A 27,255-nucleotide genomic window follows, 5' to 3' on the forward strand; every position below is an offset into this window, starting at 1 on the left:
CTTCTCAATTACTTCTTAAAAGAAGTATTGAAAACATCCCTAAAACTTTGCGCAAATTATTAATTTTATCTTCGAATTATTGACAACCTTAAAAATACCCCTTTTTTGACTAACTGAACCTGAATTCTCGCCAAGTTTACACTTCTCTTGACTTTTTATTAAGATCCCAGGCTCCTACAAGAATTTTGAGACTATCTGTTATGTCATGTGACAAATCATGAGTATACCTAATTTTAATTAGTCAAGTAGAGAGATATTTTTAAGATTGCCAATACTTTAAAAACAAAACTAATAATTTGCGCTAAGTTCAAGATCAATACTTCTCTTATTTCTTCTTAGAACTCCTTGATGCACTAATTTATGAAATAATAAGCCTCACACAACTTATATTACTATATAAATAAATTTAATTTGTGCTTAGTAGGTGGTGTATACAAATGCATAATTTACTTCCCAAAAAAAAACAATACTAACAATTTCCCCTCTCTGCCAAACAACCAAAAGCCCTGGTGCACTAATTTATGAAATAATAAGCCTCACACAACTTATATTACTATATAAATAAATTTAATTTGTGCTTAGTAGGTGGTGTATACAAATGCATAATTTACTTCCCAAAAAAAAACAATACTAACAATTTCCCCTCTCTGCCAAACAACCAAAAGCCCTGGGTTAAAACTTGAAAAACCCTGGTGGCTTCATAAACCCCAAATTCAACCAGAAATCAAGATTGATTGACAAACAGAGAAGAATATACTCAAAATGGATGATGGAGAAGGAGGATTAAACTTTGATTTTGAAGGTGGCTTAGATACAGGGCCAACACATCCAACTGCATCTGTACCAGTAATTCAATCTGCAGGCCACATCACCACCGGTCCCGCCCCAAATGCTTCTGTTGCCTTAGTTCCTCCAGGCGGCAGTGTGGGGCAAGGAGGGGATGGTTCATTTGGTGGTAATCGTAGAAGTTTCAGGCAGACTGTTTGCAGGCATTGGCTACGGTCGTTGTGTATGAAAGGTGATGCTTGTGGTTTCCTTCACCAGTATGATAAGTCCCGGATGCCTGTTTGCAGGTTCTTTAGACTCTATGGAGAGTGTCGTGAACAAGATTGTGTTTATAAGCACACCAATGAGGATATTAAAGAATGTAACATGTGAGATTCTCTCCGTGATCTGATTTCTTCTTTGCAATGGTTTTAATTCATGCTGTTTTCCTTGTGTGTTTGTGTCTGTGTTGAGGGGGAGTGTAATGTAAGTGACGGTGCGCCCTCCTTTGTTAGCAAGAAGTGGTTGGCTGTCCAGGAAGCTCTCTTTCAAGTCCTTATCTGTCGGTAGAAAAAGAAACCCAAAGCCGTTCAGTGGTGAATCGGTGGATTAGAGGAGGGGTAGAGGGAAGGGGAAGGGGAAGGGGAAGGTAAGGCGTATATTTACATACTTGCATTGCCAACATGCTAGTAGGGAAACCACAGATATTTAGATTGGATTCAAACTCTTACTTAGATACTCTGATGAGATAATTTGGGACTTATGTGTTTGGTCTCAGCAGTTAGCACCTCTGCTTGAATTTGGTTACATCTAAACCAAGGTTACTAGCTTTTAGGTTCGTATATTTGATGCATTTTGAGTTGCTTGGTGTGCAATGAATTGGATCTACTTTATCTGTTTGATATTTCTTGACATGTATTTTTACTTATACCAGTTTCGTTTGAACTTTTTAGTTATAAGCTGCATGAGTTTGTTACTTTGGGAGAATTGAGCGGAAGAAAAGTGCAAGAACGTAGTAAAAAAATGGATGTTTAATGTTTTTTTTCACGATCCTCACCTGATATTTAGTTATGCTGATTTGCTTTTGTTGGGCATTGGTCATTCTACGACAGTATCATCATTAATTACGGTGTAGGTGCTTTTGAGCTTAATGATAATGACTGTTTAGAGTCGCATGATACCTGGTGGGAGGTAGTATGTACCCTGTGGAAAAATCGAGGTTTTCGTGAGCTGTCCCGTACACCCGTCATAAAAAAGATCAAGAGTGTTGATTTGCTTTCTCTAAAGAAAAGTAATTGAAAAGAGAATAAGATGACCATACATGCTTTTTCTTTTTCTTGTAGCACATTATCACCTGTTTTTTGATGTAATTTCTATAATGACAGGTATAAATTAGGATTTTGTCCGAATGGTCCTGATTGCCGATATAGACATGCAAAGCTGCCTGGACCTCCACCTCCAGTGGTAGAAGTTCTTCAGAGAATTCAGAATTTGACATCCTATGGTTACTCAAACAGGTTTTTTCAAAATCGGAATACAAATTATTCAACTCAGGCAGACAAATCTCAAATTCCGCAAGTACCTAATGTAATGAATCAAGCAGTGAAATCTACAGCAGCAGAGCCACCCATTGGCCAACCGCACCAGCCGCATCAACAACAAGTTCAACAGCCTCAACATCAGGGTGCCCCAACTCAAACACAAACCCTTCCCAGCAGCCAGCAAAATCAGGCTGCAATACCCCTGCCTCAAGGACCATCTAGGTGTGTTCAGAGTTTCAAGGTCTTTACTTAGGTCATGTAGTCAGTCAGTCTACTTAAATAGGTGAATAATTTGGAGTCGTCCATGTCAGCTGTAAATTGTTTATCCTGAGCCTTGTTAGAATCATAAATGGTTCCACCTATTCTGTATTGTTGTTTATCAACTCCCTTTGTTCTATTCTTCATTCTGCTGCATGCCTGAGGAACTGATACAAACTATTGTGAACTCATTCTATGAGAGTTCTGCTATAAATGATATATATATTGTTGGCTGGTAATTTACAGCCCTGATGCACCCTACTATGTCGGTGAAATTTTAAAAACCATCCTCCCTCAAAAAACGACAGGAGAAATGGACTATAGGTTATGTGTTTGCGTACTTATTTCCTTTTCTGCTAAAGTTGGTCCATTGATTTGTGTAACTACAGGAATTCTTGGACCTAATTGTGATGAGGAGAGTTTCTTTTTCTTCTTTCTATTGCTTGTGAAGCCAATTGATGGTCATAGTACCATTGGGCGTTGATTCTTCTTCACAACCTTTCATCCCCACTGTCTAGTCTCATAGTCGGAAGCTAATTCAAAGTCATTATTTAGCTGTTGTAACTTTGTCAGAGTGATCCAAAAGATAACTCTTAACATAAAAATCTTATCAAAGCTATCAAAATCCCAAAACTTAGGTACAGACTAAAGGACATTGGATCATTCTTCTGGGTGGGTCAGGTGATGCACCAACCATGCTTTCCTCCAAACTTGTGATGAAACTTAGTGAAGAAGTATATACTTGGTTTTAACTTTTAAGAGCATGTGCACTGAAAATTTTTAGTTATTACTACTAATTATACAATTAGTGAAAACTGGCTGTAGAGCCCTTTAGATACTCCAGAGAGTTGGGACCATCTTAGACCCAGTGAACTCCTAGAACTGTCACTACAATGATGCACTCATCTAGAATATATATAAATATTTTTTTTGAAACTGGTAACTTTGTATACCGCAGCATAAGGGCTATGCTGGCCACCTCCAAAAGTGTTAGTTACATAGAAACAACAAAAAAGAGAAAACAAGAATACTTACATAGCTCCTATGAAATCCACTAGTTGAATTTCTTCTTCTATGTTTATTGCATTACACAAAAAACCTAAAGTGGTAATTACTTTCCACTTAATCTTCTCTATAACGCATTCTTTAACCCTACAAAAATTCTCTGATTTCTCTCCTTTCATATGATCCACCAAATACAAGCTGGTACTGTTCTCCACCACCTTTTTGGCTCTTACTACCTCCCCTTCTGGCCCAACAACTTAATAGGTCTACTGTATGTTCTGACATAATCCAATTTAGGCTAGCTAAATTGGTTAGCCTAAATTGGTGAATAGAGCCCATACTTGTGTTGTTACTTTGCAATGGAGGAACATGTGATTGTTGGTTTCTAAAGCTTCTTTACAAAGATAACATCTTGAGGCAATAATTCTTCCCCTCTTTTGAAATTTATCATGTGTCAGGCAAGCTCTCCCAGTTACCAACCAAGTGAAGCACTTCACCTTAGTAGGGGCTACACTCTTCCTAATAGCACTCCATGACCCTGATTTCTTCCCTGCAATTGTGGCTAGATCCCTTTTATACATTCTATTCACAGAGAATTGACCATCAATATGATGCCTCCACAGCAATTCATCTGTTTTCGGATTTGTGCCAAGAAAGTCTCCAATCAAAGCTAGCATATCCGATACCCACTCTATATCCCAGTCATTATTAAATCTCCTAAAAAGCAAATTCATCCTTGTGGAGACCAAACCTCTTGTATTTTGCTATTAAGATTCAGGCAAATAGAAAACAACCGAGGAATAAATTTTCGAAGGACCTTTGGTCAATCCAGTCTTCCTTCCTAAACAAAACCTTATTCTCTCTGCTAACCTTTATCCTTACATTGTCTATGAAAGCCAGTCATAGGTTTCTTGTAGTCCCCCATACTCCCACACCATATGTTTTCGTCACTTCTTCCGAGCATCATTGGCCTTCCTGACCATACTCGTGTTGAATGACTTCTTTCTATAGAGCTTGATCTTCCAAGTTGTATCCACAACCATTTGGTAAGTAAGCTATTGTTGTGTAGCTTTAGGTTTCTTACTCCCAAACCCCCATATATCTTGCTCTACTGAACTGCCATCCATTTAACCAAGTTGAAGCTCTTCTTAATCTTGTTACCTTGCGAAAGGAAATTTCTCCTCAACAAGTCTATAGCTTTGACTACCTTGCTGGGAATGGGAAAAATGACAGCACATATGTTGGCAAAGAGTCTAAAGTTGATCAAAATGACCCTTCCCAAGGATAGATATTGGGATTTCCAATGTGCCAGTCTCTTCTCTAATTTTCCTAGTATACCATCCTAGATGCGAATTGCTTTATGTTTAGCACCAGTGGCAAACCTAGATAAACTGTAGGCAGCCTCTCTATCTTGCACTTCAATATATTAGCCAAAGATTGAATATGTTGGGCCTCTTTAATAGGAAAAATGCTCCTTTTTTTTCTAATTCACCTTTAGTCCAGAGCATGCCTCGTTAATTACTAGAATTATTTTGATGTGACAAAGTTGTGCTTGCTCTGCTTCATGAAAAATTATTGTGTCATCACCATACAATAAATGAGTCATTTCCACTATCTCATTAGCCTTGTTTTTGATTCTGAAAACCCTAATCCAGTTGTTTAGAGAAGCTCTCCTCATCAGACTGTCCAACCCTTCCATAGCAATGATAAACAAGAAAAGGGACAAAGGGTCCCATTGTCTAAGTCCTCTTTCAGCAGGAAAAAAAAACCAGCGGGTTCTCCATTTACCAAAAATGGAGAACCTGGTGGTTTTAATTCAAAACTCAATCCACTTGAGCCATGTAGGGACAAAACCCATTTGTCTAAGAGTGTTGATCAGGAAGTCCCAATTAAGATGGTCATAGGGTTTTTCAATATCCAGTTTGCACATTACCCCTGGCACATCTCCTCTAATCCTAGTATCAATGCATTCACTAGCAATTAGAGCTGCATCCATTATTTGTCTCCTTTTAATGAAAGCTATTTGATTTTTGTTGACTAGCTTGTCTGTCACCTTCTTTAGCCTTTCTGCTGTTCTGCCATTGGCAATTATTTTATAAACCCCAGTAATGAGACTGATTGGCCTGAAGTCTCTTAGATCATTTGCCCCCACTTTCTTTGGAATTAGAGCCATAAAGGTGTCATTGAAACTCTTCTCAAAACTTTGGTGGCAGTGAAAGTTTTGGAAGGTTTGCGTCAGATCCTCCTTCATAGTTTCCCAGAATGCCTGAAAAAAGGGCATGGCTTAACCATAGGTGCTTTTTATCACAAGCACACAATGTTATCCCTTTTATCACCTCATCCTCACTGAATTCTCTAGATAACTAGCTCTGCTCCTCCACTGTTATTCTCTGTACATTAAGAATATTTAGTGAGGGTCTCCATTTTTCTACCTTCTTATACAAATGGTGGTAAAAATCCACAATAGAGCTGTTGATTTCCATTGGCTCAGAAGAGAACTCTCCATTAATCATTAATGACTCAATGGTGTTGATTCTTTTGTGAGCTGTAGCCATTCTGTGGATATACTTTGAATTTTTATCGCCATTCTTGATCCACTGAATTCTGGACCTCTATCTCCAAAAAATTCCTTCATTTTTGGCCACCTCCTCATATTCCATGGCCAAGTGTACCTTTAGTATCTGTTCATAATCAGTAAGAGATCTAGACTCTTGAGTAACTTCCATGTCCCCTTTCTGACTCAAAATTTACTCGTTCCTTGCCTTCCAATTCCCCATATTCTCTCTGCTCCATTCCTTAAGTTCTGTTTAAGCAGCCCCAACTTAGTAACTAGTTTGTAATCCAGTCTTCTTGACACTTCAAAGGAGCTCCACCAATTATGAACTTTACTTTTGAAACCCTCTTCATTAAGCTACCGCTTTTGGAACTTGAAATAAGATCTCTTGAAGACCTTATTCCCACATGTCAAGACAATGTGGTTATTGTCAGACCCCAAGCTAGGCAGGGTACATTGCCTAATTTGAAGGAACATTTCATCCCATGGGAATGAGTACAAAAATCTGTCAATCCTAGAGGCATTCCTATGATTTGCCCTCCTCTCCGAGTGTATGATCCTCCAAATAAGGGGGGGGGGGGGTAAATCAGCTCCAATTCGTTGATATAGCTGGACAGATCGGTCATGGCTCCAAAAATCCTGACACAATTGGTTTTCTCGGAGGGAAACCTAGTAGTGTTGAACTCCCCACATACTACCCAGGGTCCTTCACACAGACTCCTCATAACTCTTAATTCTTCCCATAACTCCATCCTTTCATTTCTTTCATAAGCTGCATAGACTGCTGTGAGAAACCAAGTAGTTCTTGATTAACTCCACATAGTTTACAAGTAATTGATTGGTTCCCATATTCCACCATCTCCCCTTTCCATGATCTTTTGTTCCACATAACTAAAATTCCACCTTTGCTGCCAATCGCTTCCAGCCATATTCCCCCCATCCACCTATTCCCCCCTGATTGTTGTATATAATCCCCCACTGCATTTAGCTTTGTGTCCATCAAAACTATAATATCTACCCCCTCCTGTTGTATTCTGCTTTTCACCAAATTTCTTTTATTCTCCATGTTTAAACTCCTTGACCATTATCAAGTATGTGTTGCACAATATTCCAATGATTCACTTGTCTTTTGACAAATTTAACAAATGCTCTGTTATTCAATTTTTAGAAACATAAAAGTTCAGTCTTGATCAGGAAGTAAAAGGAGCAGTTGATCTTGTCACATATGCTGAATGCCTCTTTATCTTTTATAGGTTGCTGGATTTTCCACCCCCCAACAAAAAGAAGAGAAGGAAAAATTAAACAAAGTGATAAAAAATATTTGAAAGCTTATAGAAAAGGGTCATTACTAATTTGGTGTCTCCTACTTTTTTCGGTGTCATAGATTATCAAATCATTGTTAGTATTATTATTCCTGGATACTCCAGTATCTTTGTTTAATACACCGGATAAATTCTTCTTGTCTTTTTATAACTTTTGTGTTTCCAATGTCTTTTCTGTGTCATATTTAGTTTTTTGAGCAAATGAGAACACAAAAAATTGCTGTGAAAATTTAAATCCCCCCCCCCAGGGTTTAGTTCAAGTGGTAAAGGTTGAGGGACTTGTGACTAAGGATTTAAGGTCATAGGTTTGAGCCCTACGCCATGTTGAACTAAACATGGTATTTACCTTACCTTACTCAAGAATTGTGTTCCTATAGTATCACCTTCCCTCTTGACATTTATATGTGAAAAAGGAACAGTTATAATCCATATCTCTATTTTTCTCTTTATGCTTATCTGATGTCCTTGCATGGTATTAGGTACTTTATAGTTAAAAGCTGCAACCGTGAGAATCTTGAATTGTCAGTACAACAAGGAGTTTGGGCGACTCAACGAAGCAATGAGGCTAAACTAAATGAAGCTTTCGACTCTGTGGAAAATGTCATTCTAATTTTTTCAGTCAATCGGACTAGGCATTTTCAGGTAGTCTGTTTTTCACCTATCCCATGAAGAGTATAGGTTAAAAATCTTACTGATTTAACTATGCATAGTTTGATTGTAACTTGTGTTGTGGTGAAAGGAATGTGTCATCTTCATCAGAAATGAAAGAAATATGTCATTAATTTAAGACTAGTTCATGGAATTCAACATGTATACTGTTTGTCAGGGTCTTGCAAAAATGACATCTAGAATTGGTGGTGCTGCTAAAGGAGGAAATTGGAAGCATGAACATGGAACTGCACATTATGGACGGAATTTTTCAGTGAAATGGTTAAAGGTACTTTTGATTTCTCTCTTAATATTAAAATGGTCCTTTTGATTTCTTTACCTTCCCCACCTGTTTTTTTTAGTATTTCTTTCTTTCTTTCTATTCTTACCTTTGCTCAGGTGCCTTGCATGGTTGTCAGCAAAATATTTCCTTGTAATTTATTAGATTCTGGACAAGGTAGAGGTGAGGTGGCAAGAAAAGATATCTGGCCCCTCTTTTCTGATTTATGTAAATGTAAATTGGAAGCTATTTCATGAATGTATGATATGTATTTCGAGAGGATTAGTGAGTCCACTTATATCCCTCAATGTTTCTGGTTATGACATAAGCTGTGCGCATGACATTTGAGCTCAACAAAGGTTTTTTGACCATGTGATCTTCTACTAACTACGTTATTAGTTTTTTCTGTTGCATGCTTTTCAATCACACTAGCTTTTCTATTTATCTTGGAAGTGGGCAAAGTAAATAATGAGCAAAATTTCCTTCTATAAAATTGTGAGAAATATTGAAGAAGAATATTATTGAATTGTTGTGTCTACAATATTACATAGAGACCCTATTTATAGACACTACAAGACAATCCTTTACCAAATAGGAAACTATATACTATACCTATTCCTATTCCTATTCCTATTCTTAGTTGGATTGTATATACCTTTTCCTATTCTAACAAAAATAATCAGTCAACCTCATCATAAAAAAAGAGTAATCAGTCAACTTAATGAAAATAACAAGTGGTGCATTTTGGTCAGTTTGCACTATTGTAGGTCTGTTATGATAGCAGGTGTAGCTCGCGAATTTTTTCATAAGACAAAGGGGGTGAATGTTATTATCAAGAACCTAAAAGGGTAGAACGAAATTATCTCTCTTTCGAGATTTACACTTTGAACTTGGGTATGTTTCCTTCTAGTGAAAAGCCTACACATTTTGTCTCAATAGATGTATTCTTAGAGTTAACCATCTATACCTGTTGCGCATTTTTTAGTATAGTGGGCTTACTTCTATGTTTTGATTTCTATCAAGGACATTTGTGTTTGTTAGTTTCTCTTTTGGTGGCAAATTGGCAATAGTAGGAGATTGTCCTATTTCACGATATTTAGTTTTCCCGCTTAGTTAAAAGAAGTTTTTCTGTCTCAGATTTCTGAAATGTTTTCAGCAGACTAATATTTAGCTCTTTCTCTCTCCTAGTCCTCCTTTCTTTTAAATTGTAGGACTTGTTGAGAGTTGATTGTTGCGATTATAGTTATTAGACTAGAAAGGTGACAGTTGAACTAGTTACATGAGTCAAAAGTCTGTGCAACCAATTATTCAACTCCAAATTTTCTGTTAGAAGCTGCTTTGGCTGATTGAAGAGAACAAAGTGTATTTCAGAACCTCTGCCTTATGTAAATTATTAAGCTTGAACCGTTCCATGTATCTTTAATTAGCATCACAACTTATGCAATTTACAGGTTCCAGCTATGGAGGCCATCTACTAGATGAATTGCTATTTTAATTCCTGTCAATTCTGTGGGATTAATCTGATAAGTACATTAGTACCTTGATCAATGATTTGTTTTGCTCACTGCTGTACGTAGTTGGTCATGCCTCTTACCTTGTTGCAATTTAAACTGATGAACTCTATGCATTCAAGTATCATAGGAGAAAAATCCTTTTTCTTTTTGTTGCCCTTTCTGTTTCACTTGAGGACTTCTAATCATTTTCCCAACTCTAACGCTTACCTAATATCAACCAGTGGCAGAGGCTCTTCACTTCTCTTCTTTTTCTTCCCCCTTTTAAAGATTTCATCACGAAATTGCCTGCATACATGAACTAAGGGACGGATCCACCATTACAGTATCGGGTTCATCTAAACCCTTACTTTCAACGTTGAACCCGTAGTATCTAAATGTTTGATCCACCTCTGCGTGAATCTATGGCTTAAAGTTCACTGATTACTTGATTCTCTTGTTTCTGTTTTTCTTTTTTAAATATCAATTGCTTGCATACATGAACTAACTCTGAGGCTTAAAGTGCAGCTCTGTGAACTGTCCTTCCAGAAAACTCGTCATTTGAGGAATCCATACAATGAGAACTTACCTGTGAAGGTATGTTTAAGCCTTTACTCATAGATTATTTGACATATTCAAAAAATTAGTTTCTTGGATTATTTTAGCTCTACAGTTTAGGAAGCTACAAATCATTATTTTTGTGAGCTTAGCTGATCTATCCTACTTGTAAAGCTTGCATCTTCTTGATGCCTTTAAATGAATCTACTCACTTTATAAAATTCCATCTATGGCTGTTCTGAGCATGCCGATGACATAGATTGATTTATAATGGACATATTTATAGATCAGGGCAGGTATTTGCATGTAGTTCTCTGTTATGCTAGAACACTGTTATAATTTGCAAAATTCTTCATTAGTAGATACATCGTGGACTTCAGCTTGAAGCCTTGATGGGCCTGACAGAACCATTGATTAGTCTAGTCAGAATCCCCACAAGTTGCTTTTGTCAAGTGTTATCTTTACTTCTTGCATTTCAGCAAGACTATCCAACTCCACCAGAGTTTCTTCGACTTACAAACAGTCTTTCTGACAATGAGGAAGACCTTAGTACCTTGAGGTTTGGGTTTCCTAGGTGAAATAACTTTTATTCTTTTCATCAAAATTGATGCTCCGCAATTTGAAGTCTCGTACTGTTTTGAGGGGGGGAAAAAGGGGAATAGTAGCCAGCCTTAGTATAGTGCTTTTAGTAGAATAATTGGAAGATCAATCTGTGTATTGCCAGTCGAATTATGTGGGTCAGCATGAAGTTGAAAGAAAACATAAAATACCATGGTTATATAGATAAACCGAAAATTATTATCTTTGGATAGATTTTTTAAATTGCCATAGAATTACATTCTGCATAATGATGGAGGTGAGATGCGGTTCAAATTATATTCTAGTGCCTATCTAAGGAGTCTCCTTTTCCCTTGCGTTTCTTTCAAGCACAAATTCTGTTAAAAAAAGCCAAAAGAGATGGTGGAGATTTTTTATTTTTTTTTCTTTTGAAATTGGTAAATTGTATTCATCAGCATTAAGGGTATGCTGGCCACAGCATTAAGAGATGGTGGAGATTGATTCCCTCATGTATATGGTGGTCAGTATGGAGGGAGAGAAATGCCAGATGTTTCGAAGATAGGTCCAATTCCATTCATAAAGTTGAATGGAATTGTATTGTATCTCTACTTTTTTGGTGTAAACAGCTATGTATAGAAGATACTGAATAGATTGTATATCTGATAGGGAGTCTGTAGTTTAACTTTTTTGTGGTGGCCATCATATCCTTAATGCTGAAGACTACAAACTTACTAGTTTAAAAAAAGCCACTTGCTTTGTTTTTCTCCATGAATTCTTAGCACCAAATGGTCCATTGCAATTAAACGATCTCACAAATTCATAACTCCCAGTTGGTGCATTATGTGCCAAAAGAGAAATTAGACCCGTTCTCACTTATGTTGGCTTTGCTCTTTTGCAAGGTGAGTCTGGATGAAATTATTAGGATTGTGATGATCTTTTGTGCTTTTATTATACCTCAGCTAGTGTTTAACGATTCAACATGGGGCTTTGGTTACACAAAGATGTTATATTCTCGGAAGAGAGGTTTTACATGCTGTTCAATCTGCCTTTGAGTGAAGAGGATGCCAGAAGGTTTGAAGGCCATTTTCTTGTAATATTTCAATTGATCCATCTCTTCTCTATGTGGTGTAAAGCTAGAACGCTCCAGGGATTGCCTAAGGGCATTTCAATTGAAGTAGATTCTTTTACATTGCCCTGACCAGACTTTAACAAGATATGAGGAGGGTTTTTTTTCCAAATCTATGCAGCTCTTTTTTAGGTTGAGGACATGTTGAGCCTTTTTATACTATCCTTCTCAATGGTACTTTTCTTTTCTTGTTGAAAGGAGAAAAAAGGAAAATGTTTCTCAAGTAAGATACTTTACCTTTTATCCACAACCTCTTTTAATGCCATGGGTATAGCACACAAGCTTTAATACTATTTTTGATGGCCACAAACTTTCATATTATTAAAACTAATTATTGATTAATTGCCCTTCTGAAGTACATGAACCAACCAAATAGCCTTTCTTCGAATATTAGTTGCGTTTCTGGTTGAGCAACTGTGCTAAGTTTGTTTCACATAATTTTCAGCTTGTAAGTGAACATTCTCTTTTACTGTTGCAATCAAAGTTGCTTATGATTCCTGAGATGGACTTTTACTTGTCAAGTTCAAAATTTCCTTCCATGTTTTGTTTGGTAATGTTAAACTTTGCTGTGTGCTATCATTACTTTCAGTCACCTTCTACTGTCGTCGTTTCAGATAAGCAGAGATTGTCAAGAATTAGAGATCTCTGTTGGTGAGCAGTTGGCTTCTTTGCTCTATGTGGAACCAGACAGTGAACTTATGGTATTTCTTTTTCAGTTTTTCTCCTATCAAACCAGTTTTCATTCAATAGATGGTAATTCATTTGGGATTGTGGATGTGATATATTAGTTAATCTTTTTGGTGATTGTTCTGATGTTATAAGGTTGATCTTTTATGTCCAAAGCTTTCTTCAGGTCTTAATTAATTGTTGGTTAAAAGAAAAATAAAAGAATTTTTATATTGAGTTTGGCTATAAGGAGTCATTTCTTGCTATTCAGTCATCCCTTGGACACAGTTCTGGATCTGTTGGACAACTACCGAACCTGGTCTCGGAAAAAAAATGAACCTGGTCTTCCCCTTATTTTCAATGCAACTGTCTAACCTGGGTTTTCCTGTTACTCACTGTAAATGTTGTTCCTCCAAATGTGGGTTCACAAAAATGATGTCTCAACTAGAACTAGTACTATAAAACTGGTATACATTGGTAAATTGTTGTATGACACATATTTCTATAGTTAAGAATCTTTTCTGGCTTGTAATGTAGGCAATAGTTGAAATAGATCCTTATGTGGAGAGGTAATTGCTTATTCGTTTTTTTTTCTTTTCATGATAGGTTCTGTACTTGTTTTTTGAGAAAGAAAAAAACCCCGCACATAGTCTAGTACTTATTTTGTTTGATTTGATAGTGAGTTCGTTCTACTGCTTTGCTGCTTATGTGCATTCAAATATGTTGTATTGAAATTCCAAAATTTGGCTGCAATTGGTCCATTCGCCTTAATTATGCTCTTTGGTAATTTGTGGAGCATCTAGTTGGACTGTTGATGGAGGAAACCACATGGTGTACACACACATACTGTGTACATATACATTATATATGTATGTTATATATACATATATATATAAATGTTTTCGATGTGTATGTATATGTGTACATTCACTTGACATAGTAGCTATGGGAACTTAAAGAATTGCTTCCTAATGTAGTTGAACTTTCTGTACAGAATTCTAATGGGACAATATATTATTGCATTTCAGGCAGTCTCACTAGCTGCAGAATCCAAGCGAGAGGAGGAAAGAGCAAAGGGAGTAAACCCTGATAATGGGAATGAGAACCCAGATATCGTACCTTTTGAAGACAATGAAGAAGAGGAAGAAGAAGAAAGTGAAGAGGAGGAGGAGGATGAGGGCTTTGGCCAAGCTTTTGGACCAGCTGCTTTGGGCAGAGGAAGGGGTAGGGGAATCGTATGGCCTCCTCTAGTTCCTTTTGGACGTGGTGCCAGGCCTTTCCCAGGGATGCGGGGCTTCCCTCCTGGCATGATGAGTGATGGATTTTCTTATGGATCAATGACACCTGATGGTTTTCCTATGCCTGATCCTTATGGAATGGGTGGCCGACCTTTTGGACCATTTGGCCCTCGATTCCCTGGTGATATGATGTTTCACAGCCGTCCTCCAGCTGCTGGTGGATTTGGAATGATGATGGGTCCAGGAAGGCCCCCTTTCATGGGTGGAATGGGTCCTGGAGCACCTGGCCCACCCAGAGGTGGTCGACCAATGGGAATGCATCCATCATTTATTCCACCCACACCACCGCCCTCTCAAAATCCTCGGGTCAAAAAGGATCAGAGAGCTCCTTTTAATGAAAGGAACGATAGATTCAGTTCAGGTCCAGACCAAGGTAGGGGTCAAGAGATTGCAGGCTCAGTTGGTGGACCAGATGAAGGAGTACATTATCCACAAACTGAAAACAGCTTTAGAAATGATGAAAGCGAGAGCGAGGATGAAGCACCTAGAAGGTCCAGACATGGTGATGGAAAGAAAAAGAAGAATAGCATGGATGGAGATGCTACAACTGGCACAGAAAAGTAAATCTTATGAGAAACTCTGAAGATGCAATCTTGCCTCTGCAAATGCAAGTGCCTGACATATCTCCATACAGGGAGAACACATTATGACTAGTTCTTGTAGTGGAGACCTAGCAAGTAGTGTCATCAGATTGTATACTACATATGACCTCTCATTCCGGCCTTCACTACTTCTTTGCTTGCTTACATTTTTACCAACTGATAAAAGTAGCAAACTTGAGTTTATGTCTCTAGTGTACAACAAATATGGTCTTTATTTTTCAAACTTATTTGCTTCCATCTAATTGTAAAAACTGATTTACAGTTACAGGTTAGTTAGATTAGTTTACAACTGACCTGGGCTTTATTGTTTTGGCAAGGTCCTGCCTTCTGTTAGTCAAGCTGAAGCATGAAATGTTGATTGATTTATTGATCACTTTTTAACTACCACCTATTATGGTTGCTGAGCAAACCTTGTTTTCTAATATTCCAGCAGCACCTTTGGATCTTGTATAGTCAAACCTCTCTGTAATAATGCTGTTTGTTTTAGAGAACATAACAAGGAACACAATTCAAAAAGAAAAAAAAATTCGATGAAATATTGTCATAACATTACTCTTATAGAAATTTCTGACTGTATTTGTTTCTGTAACGTTGACATCTAAAGGCGTCTTAATCACAGGTCACGAGTTTCTTCCCGCTAGTGCATGTATTTAGATGAAAATACCCTTTAAAAATTTAGCTTGATTGCATCATTATTTTATGTTTTTTCTCTACTTATTATTTAATAATTCTTTTTAATTCTTTACACTATTTTCATACTTGAGATTTTGTAACATGAAAGACAGTACAATTTATCCAAACATAATATAAAATAAACACAACACAATTTATTACAATACGATACATTATGAACATTACGTAAACGAGTACAAAACCAAAGCTAAGGGTATGTTGGTCATCTCAGAGAACAGAAAAAAATCGACTGAGAGTGAGCGTTGGGATAACTTACAAGAGGCGACAATGGCGTAAGGGGTTTCTGAGAGCTCTCTTAAAACTCTTGAAATGCTTATTGGCTTGGCGGCAACTCTCTTTAGAGCTCCTCCTGTTACACTCTACACTTTCATCTCAAGATTTTCGCCTAACAGTCATGGTTTTCTTAGTATTACTCCTACTAGGCTCTTCATAACTGCAGGTTCGCTTCAATTTTCCTTTTTTTTTCTGAATTTTTGTTGACCAGGCAAAATGGTGAATCAAATTTTGATACAAAAGTTACCTGTTTCTGGCGGAAGGTGGCTGCTATCCAGTGAAATTAGTCGAGCAGCTCGAAAGCTGGCAGGACACCTTGGTCATAAACAAAATTAATTTTGATACAAAAGTTGGGTATTTGGGGGAGCCATTTTTTATGAAGATATTTTTCAATTTTTTTTAAAACTAGAGGGTGATTCCATGTTTTGAGCTCTTTACACAGCTTTGTAAGTTTTTCTTTTTTGACCTTTGAACAATAAAAAAAATTAGACCTTGTGGTATTCCATAGAGTTCCTAATCAAATGCTTGTATATCTATTGTTACTTAGATATTTTTTTTAATAACTTTTACTAGCTAGTTTGAGGAGAGATGAAAATAAGGAGGTGGATGATTATGCTGAACTGAAGGAGAAAGTGGAAAATTTGGGTATATGCTGCAATTCTGTTACTCCTGAAGAATACACAAGATTAATGTGTCCCAAGGTATGTGACATTTTATTTGGTGTTTCTTTTGGTTTAATTAAGTTTTTCTTTTAATGAGTGTCAAGTGGTAGGTATCTGTTAATCATATGTAGCGATATCTACTAGTTGGAATTTGTACCTGCAAGCGCACACTAGTAAAGGAAATAATGAGAGTTGGGTAATTGTTCTCTTTTCATGGTCATGCATTTGTACTGCTAATTTGGTGAGGAAATGCAAGATGAAAAATAAGAAATAATGAAGTGTAATGCAGTTTTCAAGGTTGATATAGCTATGTGTAAAGTGTAAACTTTTTCGCTCTTTGTAACAGAGACCGGGGAAAACGAATATATAGCCTTCAATTATAACATAATTCTTTAAACTGTTTGTTTATATATATATATATATATATATATATATATATATATATATAAGAAGGAGTAGACGAGTAAACACATTTATGATGTGCTTCTTTGTTTTCCAATTATACAATGGAACCTTAATTTCTGCTAATTAACTCTTGTGACAAAAAAATAAGTTGGGGTTTGTCATGGACACTTGGATATGTTTGTTTTGTTTTGTTAAGCTAGATATGAGCCCCATTCATTTTCTTTTACTTCTCTCTATATCTTTGTATTTATTTGTCTCTTCTGAAACAGTGCAAAGGTGGTCGGTCAATGGGAAAGTGTTTATCATTTCATATGTCCTCGAAAAGGTACGATAGTTCTCATGTTCAATGATGATCTCCTTTTACAAGCAACTAGAGTTCTTCAAACTTTATTTTGTGGTCATCAAGGAATTCTGCATTATGGAGGTGTTTCAATATTGAATGTGGATGGGCAGGCCAGGTAGTTTAATTTATGGTTTTAAAATTTGCTTACATTAATTTCTGAGAGATAGAAGTTAAATCACCTCATTGGATATTAATTATGAACACAGATCCCACACAACAGTATGGCATCTGATGGGGTCCATCAACTTGGTAGAATGAATTTTCCTCGGATACTTACAGAGGAAAGCTTGAAGTTAGAACCATTAGGTGATATGGTAAGGAAACTTTCTTTTGCCATGCATACACTAAGTCTGATGGCTAGCATTGTATAGTCTAATATTAAGCACTGGGCAACAGATTTTCAACAATGCATTCCCTAATCTCTAAGCTTGATTTAGAGGGTGTTTAGATTGACTTATTTTAAGTGCTTTTGGCTTTTAAGATTATTTTATTTTTTAATTTTTGTGGTGTTTGGGAAAGATAAAAAGTGCTTTTAAGCACTTACTTTTATGCCAAAAAAGTACAAATAATAAGCTAAAAGCTAAAAATTGGTTATTCTTAACTTATGGCTTTTAGCTTATAAGCTACTTTTAAAAGGCTAATCCAAACACCATCTTAGAGCAAGATGCCCCTTTCTTTATTTTTTATGAAGTAAGTAAATATTATTAACAAAAGTACCGCCTTCTAAAAGGTACTACGCTCCTACATACACTATGAGGAATCAATTATATTGTTGTTTTTGCATTTTGCATAGTACTCTACAAAGCTATGCTTTGCAAACATTTAAGTTGACACAATGGAGAGCATTGGTCTTCCCCTCAAAATTTAGGTTCGTTCCTTCCATACTGTCCAGGTTATGCATATTCGCTTAGTGCTTCCAAGGTGAATTCTTGATTCTCTCAAGCAGCTGATTGGGAATTTATAGTTCTTATGTTATGATTTGATAAATTCATTATTATGAGCATAATTACATTTAGGCCTAATTAGAACAATCAAATTTATAGGGATTTTAACAAAAAGAAACTGATTCTGTAGCAATAAAATGATACAAGACGCCCTTTTTTGTTTATTGCCTATGACTTTTGGATGTATTACAGCTGACTGCATATTTTTCTAAGAGGATGATATCAAAGGATACTTTGAAGAGAAATCATGTCATGCAAATGGCTGGTGATCAGGTCAGACAATATTATGGTTTGGTAGAGTTTTTGATGGTTAATAAGAAGTAAAATTAAGTCAGTGCATCCAAATGCTCTGGGCACTCCTGATATCAATGGACAGTGCTATTTCATTATTATTTGGTAGAGCTGTTGATTATTAGTAATTTTTTTTGATCAGGTAAGATAACTTGATTATCAATAAGAAGTAAACTTAATTCTGTTCGTCCAAATGGTTTTGATTACTAATAAGAAGTAAATTAATTCTGTGCATCCAAATGTTCTTGGCATTCATATATCAATGCATATTTTAGATTTTCTTTAAGTTGCTTAACATGCGTAGGAGTAGGACAAAACTCAGTTATGTGTTAAGAATGAACTTCTGAAAAAATGCTCTGAAGTCATTAGCTTTACAACTTTGAGAATCTTTTTTTTGAGACAAGGGTAACTTTACAACTTTGAGAATCTTCTGTTTCTCTTTTAGCACACTCTCTTTCCAACTAAGAGTTCAAGGTAAACACATTTATTTGTAGGAGAAGATTGACTCATTGACATGAGAACAGCAAGGCAACGGATTGATCAAGCTTTGACTTAAAATATATAAGAGAGAATAAATTTCTAAATCTCAGGGCTGTTTAATGGCTAAAATTTGTGTCAAAGAACAAACGAACAAAAGAACTATGACAAGGTTCATAAGTCTCACTAACTTGGAAAGCAAGTAAGACTCAAGAAACATGAAGATCATGGTAGATAATCTGATCATTAACCTCATTTTGAAACTGGAAAGTAATATTTTATGGCTGCATCAAGGGTAGAGTCGTAGAGATATAAATAACATGCCAATATTTGGGTGATTGCAGATCATCATTGCATTCACTTATAGGCGGAATGGTATGCTCATTGGCTGCAAGTATAGGACTCTTGAGAAAAGGTTTTGGCAGGTAAATTTGTTCATTAAGTTATAACTCTAACTGCCTGCATGGAGTAATGGGGAAGTACGTGAAAACACAATGTGCCATTACTGCTTAACTATATGCAATGCATGCTTCCATTTCTTAAGCTAAAATTAGTCTTGCAAAAGTTTCTCGACGAGCAAATTCTTTAGCTTCAAATTCCTTTTAATAAAAAAGATATTGTGTCCTTGGGCAGAAATTAACAGTTTAGTATCTTACAACAAGAAGGGGATTGCTTGTCATGCTAATACATATGACACTTCACAATTATATTGTGGTAATATTCATCAAAATTATAAAAATTGGTCCCTCCTTTTTGGGTTTTGGGTTTGGGACTCTTTTGAATAACTTTAGCCTATCCTCTGGACAAACGTTTCTGAACAGTTTTTTTTGTGATGTCAATTTAAGAGTTTTTTCAAGCTTCCACTCAGTGTCTGCTGTTTTCAGTACCACTGATTTTTCTGAAGGAAAATTTGATATAGTCTGAACAGAGAAGCTAGTATTTTTCCTTATTTTCTTTGTGCCTTTATTAATCAACTTCTACTTTCAATTGCCAGGAGAAGGGTGCAGATAAGGTACTATATGGACTGGATGATGTAAGAGAAGCAGATGAGATCATCATTGTAAGTTCCAAAACTTTTTCTTTCTCAGATATGTATTTCTGGCTGCTGACTAGATGTGATACTCTATTGCTGACCAAAGGTAGAAGGTGAAATAGATAAGCTTTCAGTGGAAGAAGCTGGATTTCCCAACTGTGTCAGTGTTCCTAATGGTGCACCACAGGGCATCGCATCCAAAGAACTGCTACCACTGGAAGAGGTGTGTCATAAGTGTTTTGACATAATGTTACCATTGTGGTTTACCACTTATTTTAAAATTATTTGATATCTAGGATTATATTTCCAGCTTAATATTTCTTCTTGCACCTGAAGACAGGATACCAGATTTTCATACCTGTGGAACTGCAATGAGTGCTTGGAGAAGGTTGGTAGTCTTGATGCTTGCATTAAACTGAGAACACTAAGCAAAAGATATGTTCCTAATGTCATTGCTCATTCCCTTTCTATTTTTTAATTTATATGTTTTCAGGCGTCCCGGATTGTGCTGGCAACTGATGGTGATTTACCAGGCCAAGCATTGGCTGAAGAGCTTGCCCGCCGTCTGGGGAAAGAAAGGTTCGTCCTTCTCACTCATATGTTTATTTTGTGTTCCTTTCTTCTATGTCCCAAAATGTTGTCTACTTGAGTGGATGATTTCTCCATGCACTTCCTTTCAAGTTGCTGAACATTGTACAATCCAAGAAGTGGAAACTGCAATAATCCTTTCTATTTCAAATCAATTGTAAATAAGTTTTCATATACTTTGGATTAACTTATCTCCATTTCTCCAATGCCTAGAAGCATTTTTCATCGTCATACTTAGAGAAAGACTAACAAATTCTAATGGAGTTATGAGAAAGGTTGTAGTTTCTTGTTTGAACTTATCTTCTTAGAGTTCAAAATTCAACAAAGCTTTGCCCCCCCCCCCCCCCCCCGGTCGAAGTTCTTTTAGTGGTTTGCAATTGCATGCATCTTTCTGTCAATGCAGCTAAATTATGCAAGGCATGGCTGTTTGGTAATAACCATTGTCATCATTAAAGACTATGGTTACAAATTTTAGATGAGAACTAAATAAAAAGAAACACTTGCTTGATGTAGCCGCTAAGTTGCTCTTCAAATTAGTCAAATGACAAAACATAAGTCCATCATGAAAAATTTGGGTTCTTTTGACTTTTCATAACCCCAAACTTTTATCTTTTCTGTATTCACTTAATCTTGGCTCTAAGAGAGTTCCCAAGAGATATGGAGAGACTTATATATTGATGTAGCAAGTGGAATACTAAACAATGTCACCTTTTGGGAGGTGGAGTCAAATTTGCATCGGGTAAGAATGCAGATTAATGTACATTCAAATGAATATACTGGATTGTTGTACCTTTTTATCACTAGTTTAGTGTATTTTGTGTTTTTGACAGTTGTGAGAAGACATGCCTTTTTTCTTTTTTTCTTTCTGTGCATGAGAATCACAGCCTTTCAGCATGCTCGGACCTAATATAATTCTGTGTCTGTACATTGGTATTTATCTTAGTTGGCTGCAATACGCAGATGCTTCTACTTGTAACTCTCATTTGTTCAATCCATCATGCAACCCAAAGCCTTATTACTTCACCATCGGGTCAGAGAGTAATTACAATTGGTTGACTTTGCTTGATTTGCAGGTGTTGGCAAGTATGTTGGCCTAAAAAGGATGAGTTAAGCATTTATAAAGATGCGAATGAGGTGAAAATCTTTTTATTTTCTTTTTCCTTTTAGGATGTTGCCTTCATATTTCTTTCTCCCACCATTAATGTCAAACATTGGCCAATTTATCTCCCAACATTACTGTATCTGTACTTGTGACCAAAGAAGGGTTTTTCATAAAGCTAAAGCTCAGAATTGATAGCATGCATGGTCATCAACTCAGGGCATGATCAGACATTTAATTCTTTAGGCGATAGCTCAGGTATATAGGGTTCAATTCCCATTACCAGTGGGCAGTGGGCTAGTAATCTGGTTAGCCGTTTTTTGGTTTTAATCAAGAAGTTATCTGGCAGCCTTCTGAGTATTTGAGCATCAGAGTTAACTTTGACAACTAAAAGGAATTGAAAGGACATTGGAGGCACTGATCATGTACTAAGAACATGCTTGCAGATCTTACTCATCTGGTAGATATATCAATGTACAGATAGAGATTAATTTTTTTCTAAGAAGAATTTAAAAAAATTAAAATAAGTAGCAGGAAATGCAGTTGACATCCCCCTAAAACTATGTGGTCCTTTATTGTTCGCTTTGTGGATGACCTGATATTTGTCCAAGTCCAGTGTTTAGTTTATAAGGGATTTCATGTGCACCTTGGATATTCAAGCAATGCTTCCCTTATTCAATCTGGTGCACATCAGGAATTATGGCACTGTAATTAGAATGTTGGAGAAGTTCCCTGAAGTTTATCATTGTATTTGTTACTATTATTTTTATGGGGTTTGCTTCTTTGTCCTGAATTGGTTTCTAAGTTTAGATATTGTTAAGGAACATGCTGTCGAATTTCTGTTATGATGTTGGCAATCCACTGAAATCAAAACCTGTTCTATTCATTTGCTCATGCATCTGCTTCTATTGGGGAAACTAAATTTAAAGCCTTCTGTAAAATTGTTGTAGGTACTTGTAAATCTGGGAAGAGAAGCTCTGAAAGAAGCGATTGAATGTGCCGTGCCATATGAAATGCAGAATTTGAACTAATCCACAAAGTTTTTAGTCTTAAGAGGTATGTGTTACAGATTCCAAGTTCGACATTGTTGAGTCTTTCCTTTCTTTTTGCTCTTTACTTCTTTCTCCCTTTCTTAAAAAAATTCACGATAACAACCTACTAAAGTTTTTTGATACACAGATATCTTTCCAACAGTACTTGACCCTCTCCTCGAGACTTATGCATCTGTAAGTAACATTACTCAAGATGAGAACGTGAAGCAATTTTTGTCGACACCTAGATTTCCCTTTTCAAAAGTTTCATATTCTCCTCTAGATCATCTTGGACTTGGATTTCTCAAATAATGTGCTTAAATAGGTGACAGGTTGGTAGATGAAAGGTTTTCATTGTTTACTTGGAATGAAGGTTCTTGGGACATAACATATTCACCATACAAGGTACGTTGTTATAAAGATGCTTGGAGGAATGAAATGGAATTGGCTTGGCCACAGGTTTAGGAGATTGAATTTCTTATAATGTATATTTGATATTTTCATTTATTATTTGTTTTAAATAATGTTAGTGTATGCCTCTTAACTCCTAAAGAAATACTAATAGCTAGAGGTGTAACCCATAATGATCTCGTATGACTACTTACGAATTGAATAGAAGAAAATATCTTATCAGATGTCTTGTCTCAAAAAATGAAATAAGTTGAATGCTTGAATAATCACTTTATTAACTTAAATAATCGGCTATCAACGTCGCTTATCTTTGTTTTGTTACCACTTTTGAGAAAAAATAAGACCACTAGCTGTTTTAATACTGTAAGCATAATTTGCCTAGTTGCCTCAATTATGTTTTAAGGACATTTATAATGGTTTAATAAACAATGAGATTTTATTAATATAAATCAAGTTCTGATAAAGTTGAAACTGTCAGAATAGTAAAACAAGTTCCTTTTTTTTAAGGCTAATCAGAAGATTTAAATTATTATTTTAAATAGGGGAGAAAAACAGAAATGAAATAATGATATTAATAATAATTAAAAAATCAAAGCTTTGACTATGGGCTATTTGTTTAAAGGAGGTGCTGTCGAGCACCACGTGAATATATGTTGTTCATCAATGTCAATTAAGGAAAAAGACAAGAAAAGAGAGATTAATTAAGTAACGTTTAAACCAAATTAACAGATACAAACAACAAAACAGAGTCAAATATATGTTCTTTACTCCAATTGCCAACTCAATACAAATTTGTGAAACTATGATTGATGACCAACAGTTCAATATGTGATTGCTGTCTAATAGGGGATTAATAGGTAGCATGGGATGTCCTCAGGAAATTAGAGCACATTGGACTATGTAATAGTCCAAAATAGAACAACAACGTCTCAGAAAGGTAGATTATACGCAGATCTTATCTCTATTTCAAAGGTAGATAAATTGTTTCCAATAAATTCTCCGATTTTCAAAAAGAAGTCTAAAGTAGTCCCAAAAAGGAGTAACATAAGTATAAGTTAAGAAACAACAAATAATAATAAAAACAGTCAACAACAACGAAACAAAAACTACAATGAAATAATACGATAATAGCGGTACAAGAAAACGACAAGCATTGATAGAAATTGAAGATAAAAAAACTACAAGAGTAATACTACGACTACTAATATGAAATAGACAATATGACAACACACATAGTTACCAACTAAACTTTTACCTTAATCTAAGTCCTCTCAACTCACTTTTTACTTTTGAAATTATATTTATGTACATTTAATCATGAACATTTCAAATATCCTTTGCAAATTGTATAACCAAACACAAGTTTTATTCTTAACTCCATAAATTTCAAATAAAGTGAAAAAAATAAATACCCCATCCATTTCATTTACATGGCCTTTATACTATAATTTTTTTTTTTTTACTTACCATTTTAGCAAATCAAGAATGTTTTATTACTTTTTTTTTCATATCGTAACTTTTAATATTAAATAACTACATAAAGTAAGTAATAAAAATTTCAAAATATCATCAATAAAAACTCATGTTAAGGTTTTCGTCAAGTTAATCTGAATCAAGTAAAATAAAACGGAGGAAATTATGGAGGGAATTAAATAATGAAGGGTTCACGAATAAAATGTGTAGTATGTGGGACCTGAAAAGAGAAATGATTAAAAAGACAAGGAAAGTTTGCTGTATTACAGACTTTTGGAAACGAATCCCCCAACGGCTCTAACATGCCATGCGTCCTGCGGTGCGGTGTCACACTAAACATTAAATTTGACCGTTTTGGGCCCCATACACATTTTTCGAACAAATTATATTACCGTTATAAAAACCTCTCTTTCATTTCTCAATCTCAAACACAATTTGACACAGCAAAGCAACCTCATTCAAGTCCAAAAGGTGATTTTCTAATAACTATTCCTTTTTTGGTTATTTTTTTGAATGAGTTTTAATGTTGTGCTTCTAAAATGAAATTAAATTTGTGACATTTTCTTTATACGGTAGATGTTTTTGTTGATAGTTTTATCAGACTCAACTTGTGGGATTACACGAGGTGTTGTTGTTGTTTGTATAGGTTTTAGTTAATCGGAAACAATAAACAATAACTATACCTTCCTTCTCAAAGCCAGGGTAAGTTTGTGAGGGTAAACATAACATTCCCAGACATGAGACCCGGTAGGATTACAAAGAGTATGCTGTTGTTGTTTGTAGAGGTTTTAGTTGGGGAGATTGGCAAAGATTCAGCTACCTTGTCACTGAAAATCCATTATTTCAAGTATTTTTTTTCACATTTTTCAACTACACCTTAATTTCAATTTAGATCCTATTGGATTGGCTTTTGGCTTATTTTTATCATTCTAGCTTAAAATGTAATGCTTATAAGGTTTTTTTTTTGAAACTAACCATACACTTGAATAAGCCAATCCAAAAAGGCTCTTAGTTTCACTTTATTGTTAATTTGAAATAAATCATATCTTTTGGCTATTTAGGGCACTGAATTAGGGACTCAAATTTTGTTGTACTTGATTTTTCAGCTGTTTAGGGAGGTGATTGCCAAGATTCATTACTTGTGTTATTTATCAATCAACATGACTGTTGAGGTGCAATGTGAGGCAACTCAAGTAGCTGAAGTATTTGTTCCACAAGAGGAATTAGTGGCTGCTAACAAGGTTGTAGAGGAGGTTGAGGTGAATGAGAAAGTAAAAAAAGATGAAGAAGAGGAATCCAAGCCTAATACAATTGAAAAGAGCTCTTCTTATAGAGAAGAGAGCAACTTCCTCTCTGATCTCAAAGAGAATGAAAGAAAGGCATTGAATGAGCTGAAATCTATAGTTGAGGAGGCCATTCTTGGAAACACTCTCTTCAAAAAAGAAGAGACCAACAAGGCTCCCGAGGAAGAGGGAAAGAATGAGGAAAATCGCGATACGGTAGAGGGGAAAGAAGAGGAGAAGGAGGGTGATTTGGATGTTGTTGAAGTGGATAGAGAGATTTCTATTTGGGGTGTACCCCTTTTGCCTAGCAAAGGGGATGAGAAAACCAATGTGGTTCTATTGAAATTCTTGAGAGCAAGGGATTACAAAGTGAATGAATCTTTCAAAATGCTCAAGAAAACACTCCAATGGAGGAAGGATTTTAACATCCAATCTATCTTGGAGGAAGATTTGGGCTCAGATCTTGCTCCAGCTGCTTACATGAGTGGGGTTGATAACCAAGGACACCCTATTTGTTACAACATTTTTGGGGTTTTGGATGATGAAGAGATTTATAACAAGACTTTTGGGACGGAGGAGAAACGGAACCAGTTCTTGAGGTGGAGAGTTCAGTTAATGGAGAAGGGTATTCAGCAGCTTGATTTCAAGGCTGGAGGTGTTAGTTCACTGCTTCAGATAAATGATCTGAAGAACTCCCCTGGACCGTCTAAGAAAGAAGTCCGGGTTGCTACCAAACAAGCCGTTGATCTTCTTCAGGATAACTATCCTGAATTTGTTGCCAAAAATGTGAGTGTAATAGCATAGCTCTATGAAGTACATCTTACTTGAATTATCTGATCATTTCACCTGTTTGTTTTTCAGATATTCATCAATGTTCCATTTTGGTATTATGCCGTCCATTCTCTGCTGTCGCCTTTCCTAACGCAAAGAACCAAAAGCAAATTCGTATTTGCTCGCCCTGCTAAGGTCACTGAGACCTTGCTCAAGTAAGTTTCAAACATAAATCCAGTTATAGTCCCTGAACTTTAATGTCTATTGGGGGCTAAATGTTTAACTATTTGGCTTGAGTTAGGTACATTCCAATCCATGAAATCCCTATTCAATATGGTGGACTCAAGAGGGAGAATGAGTTTGAGTTTTCAGTCTCCGACTGTGAAGCTTCGGAGATTCTCCTTAAAGCTGGATCAACTGAAACTATTGAAATACCTGCAGTAGATGTAAGTATTAAGTAGTAACCTTGGATATATTGAGAGATTTGATATTACGCGGAGATTTTGAATGTTTGTGTTAAAATTTATGTCAGGTGGAAAGTACATTTATCTGGGATGTTACGATTGTGGGTGGAGAAGTGAGCTATAAGGAGGAATTTGTGCCAGAGGATGAGACTTCTTACACTATTATCATTCAGAAGGACAAGAAGGTGAGCTCGACAATTCGCAACACATTCAAGAACACTGAAACAGGAAAGGTTGTGCTGACAATCAAGAACTCTTCAAGCAAGAAGAAGAAGGCGTTTTACCGACACAAGATCAAGAAATCAACAATTTGAGATGAGCAAGTTTTCTACTTTGAGTGAAG

General features: G+C 36.0%; 3 protein-coding genes across 4 annotated transcripts; all 3 read left to right on the forward strand.

Moving 5' to 3' along the window:
- Positions 1-649: 649 nt before the first annotated feature.
- LOC125836275 (30-kDa cleavage and polyadenylation specificity factor 30-like) lies at positions 650-14,895 on the forward strand. The gene is made up of 7 exons (XM_049515446.1): positions 650-1,154; positions 2,151-2,528; positions 7,925-8,087; positions 8,272-8,382; positions 10,392-10,460; positions 12,720-12,806; positions 13,800-14,895. The coding sequence occupies exons 1-7, from the start codon at positions 763-765 to the stop codon at positions 14,631-14,633; spliced, it is 2,034 nt and encodes a 677-aa protein (XP_049371403.1). The 5' UTR covers positions 650-762; the 3' UTR covers positions 14,634-14,895.
- Positions 14,896-15,626: 731 nt separating this feature from the next.
- Positions 15,627-23,139, forward strand: LOC125836528 (primase homolog protein). 2 transcript variants are annotated; one of them, XM_049515700.1, is made up of 14 exons: positions 15,627-15,803; positions 16,211-16,338; positions 16,974-17,029; positions 17,111-17,162; positions 17,254-17,361; positions 18,184-18,264; positions 19,104-19,184; positions 19,754-19,819; positions 19,899-20,015; positions 20,133-20,180; positions 20,286-20,371; positions 21,454-21,514; positions 22,430-22,535; positions 22,644-23,139. In XM_049515700.1, the coding sequence occupies exons 1-13, from the start codon at positions 15,674-15,676 to the stop codon at positions 22,508-22,510; spliced, it is 1,095 nt and encodes a 364-aa protein (XP_049371657.1). In that variant the 5' UTR covers positions 15,627-15,673; the 3' UTR covers positions 22,511-22,535; positions 22,644-23,139. The 2 variants fall into 2 exon arrangements, with proteins under 2 accessions (XP_049371657.1, XP_049371656.1); XM_049515699.1 differs by having other exon boundaries at positions 22,659-23,139.
- A 2,397-nt stretch (positions 23,140-25,536) lies between these two features.
- On the forward strand, positions 25,537-27,255 carry LOC125836670 (patellin-4). The gene is made up of 4 exons (XM_049515873.1): positions 25,537-26,463; positions 26,539-26,663; positions 26,750-26,894; positions 26,981-27,255. The coding sequence occupies exons 1-4, from the start codon at positions 25,555-25,557 to the stop codon at positions 27,224-27,226; spliced, it is 1,425 nt and encodes a 474-aa protein (XP_049371830.1). The 5' UTR covers positions 25,537-25,554; the 3' UTR covers positions 27,227-27,255.

The sequence above is a fragment of the Solanum verrucosum genome, unplaced genomic scaffold (genome assembly GCF_900185275.1).
Source record: "Solanum verrucosum unplaced genomic scaffold, falcon-dt-bn FXZP01000278.1, whole genome shotgun sequence".
Lineage (NCBI taxonomy): Eukaryota > Viridiplantae > Streptophyta > Magnoliopsida > Solanales > Solanaceae > Solanum > Solanum verrucosum.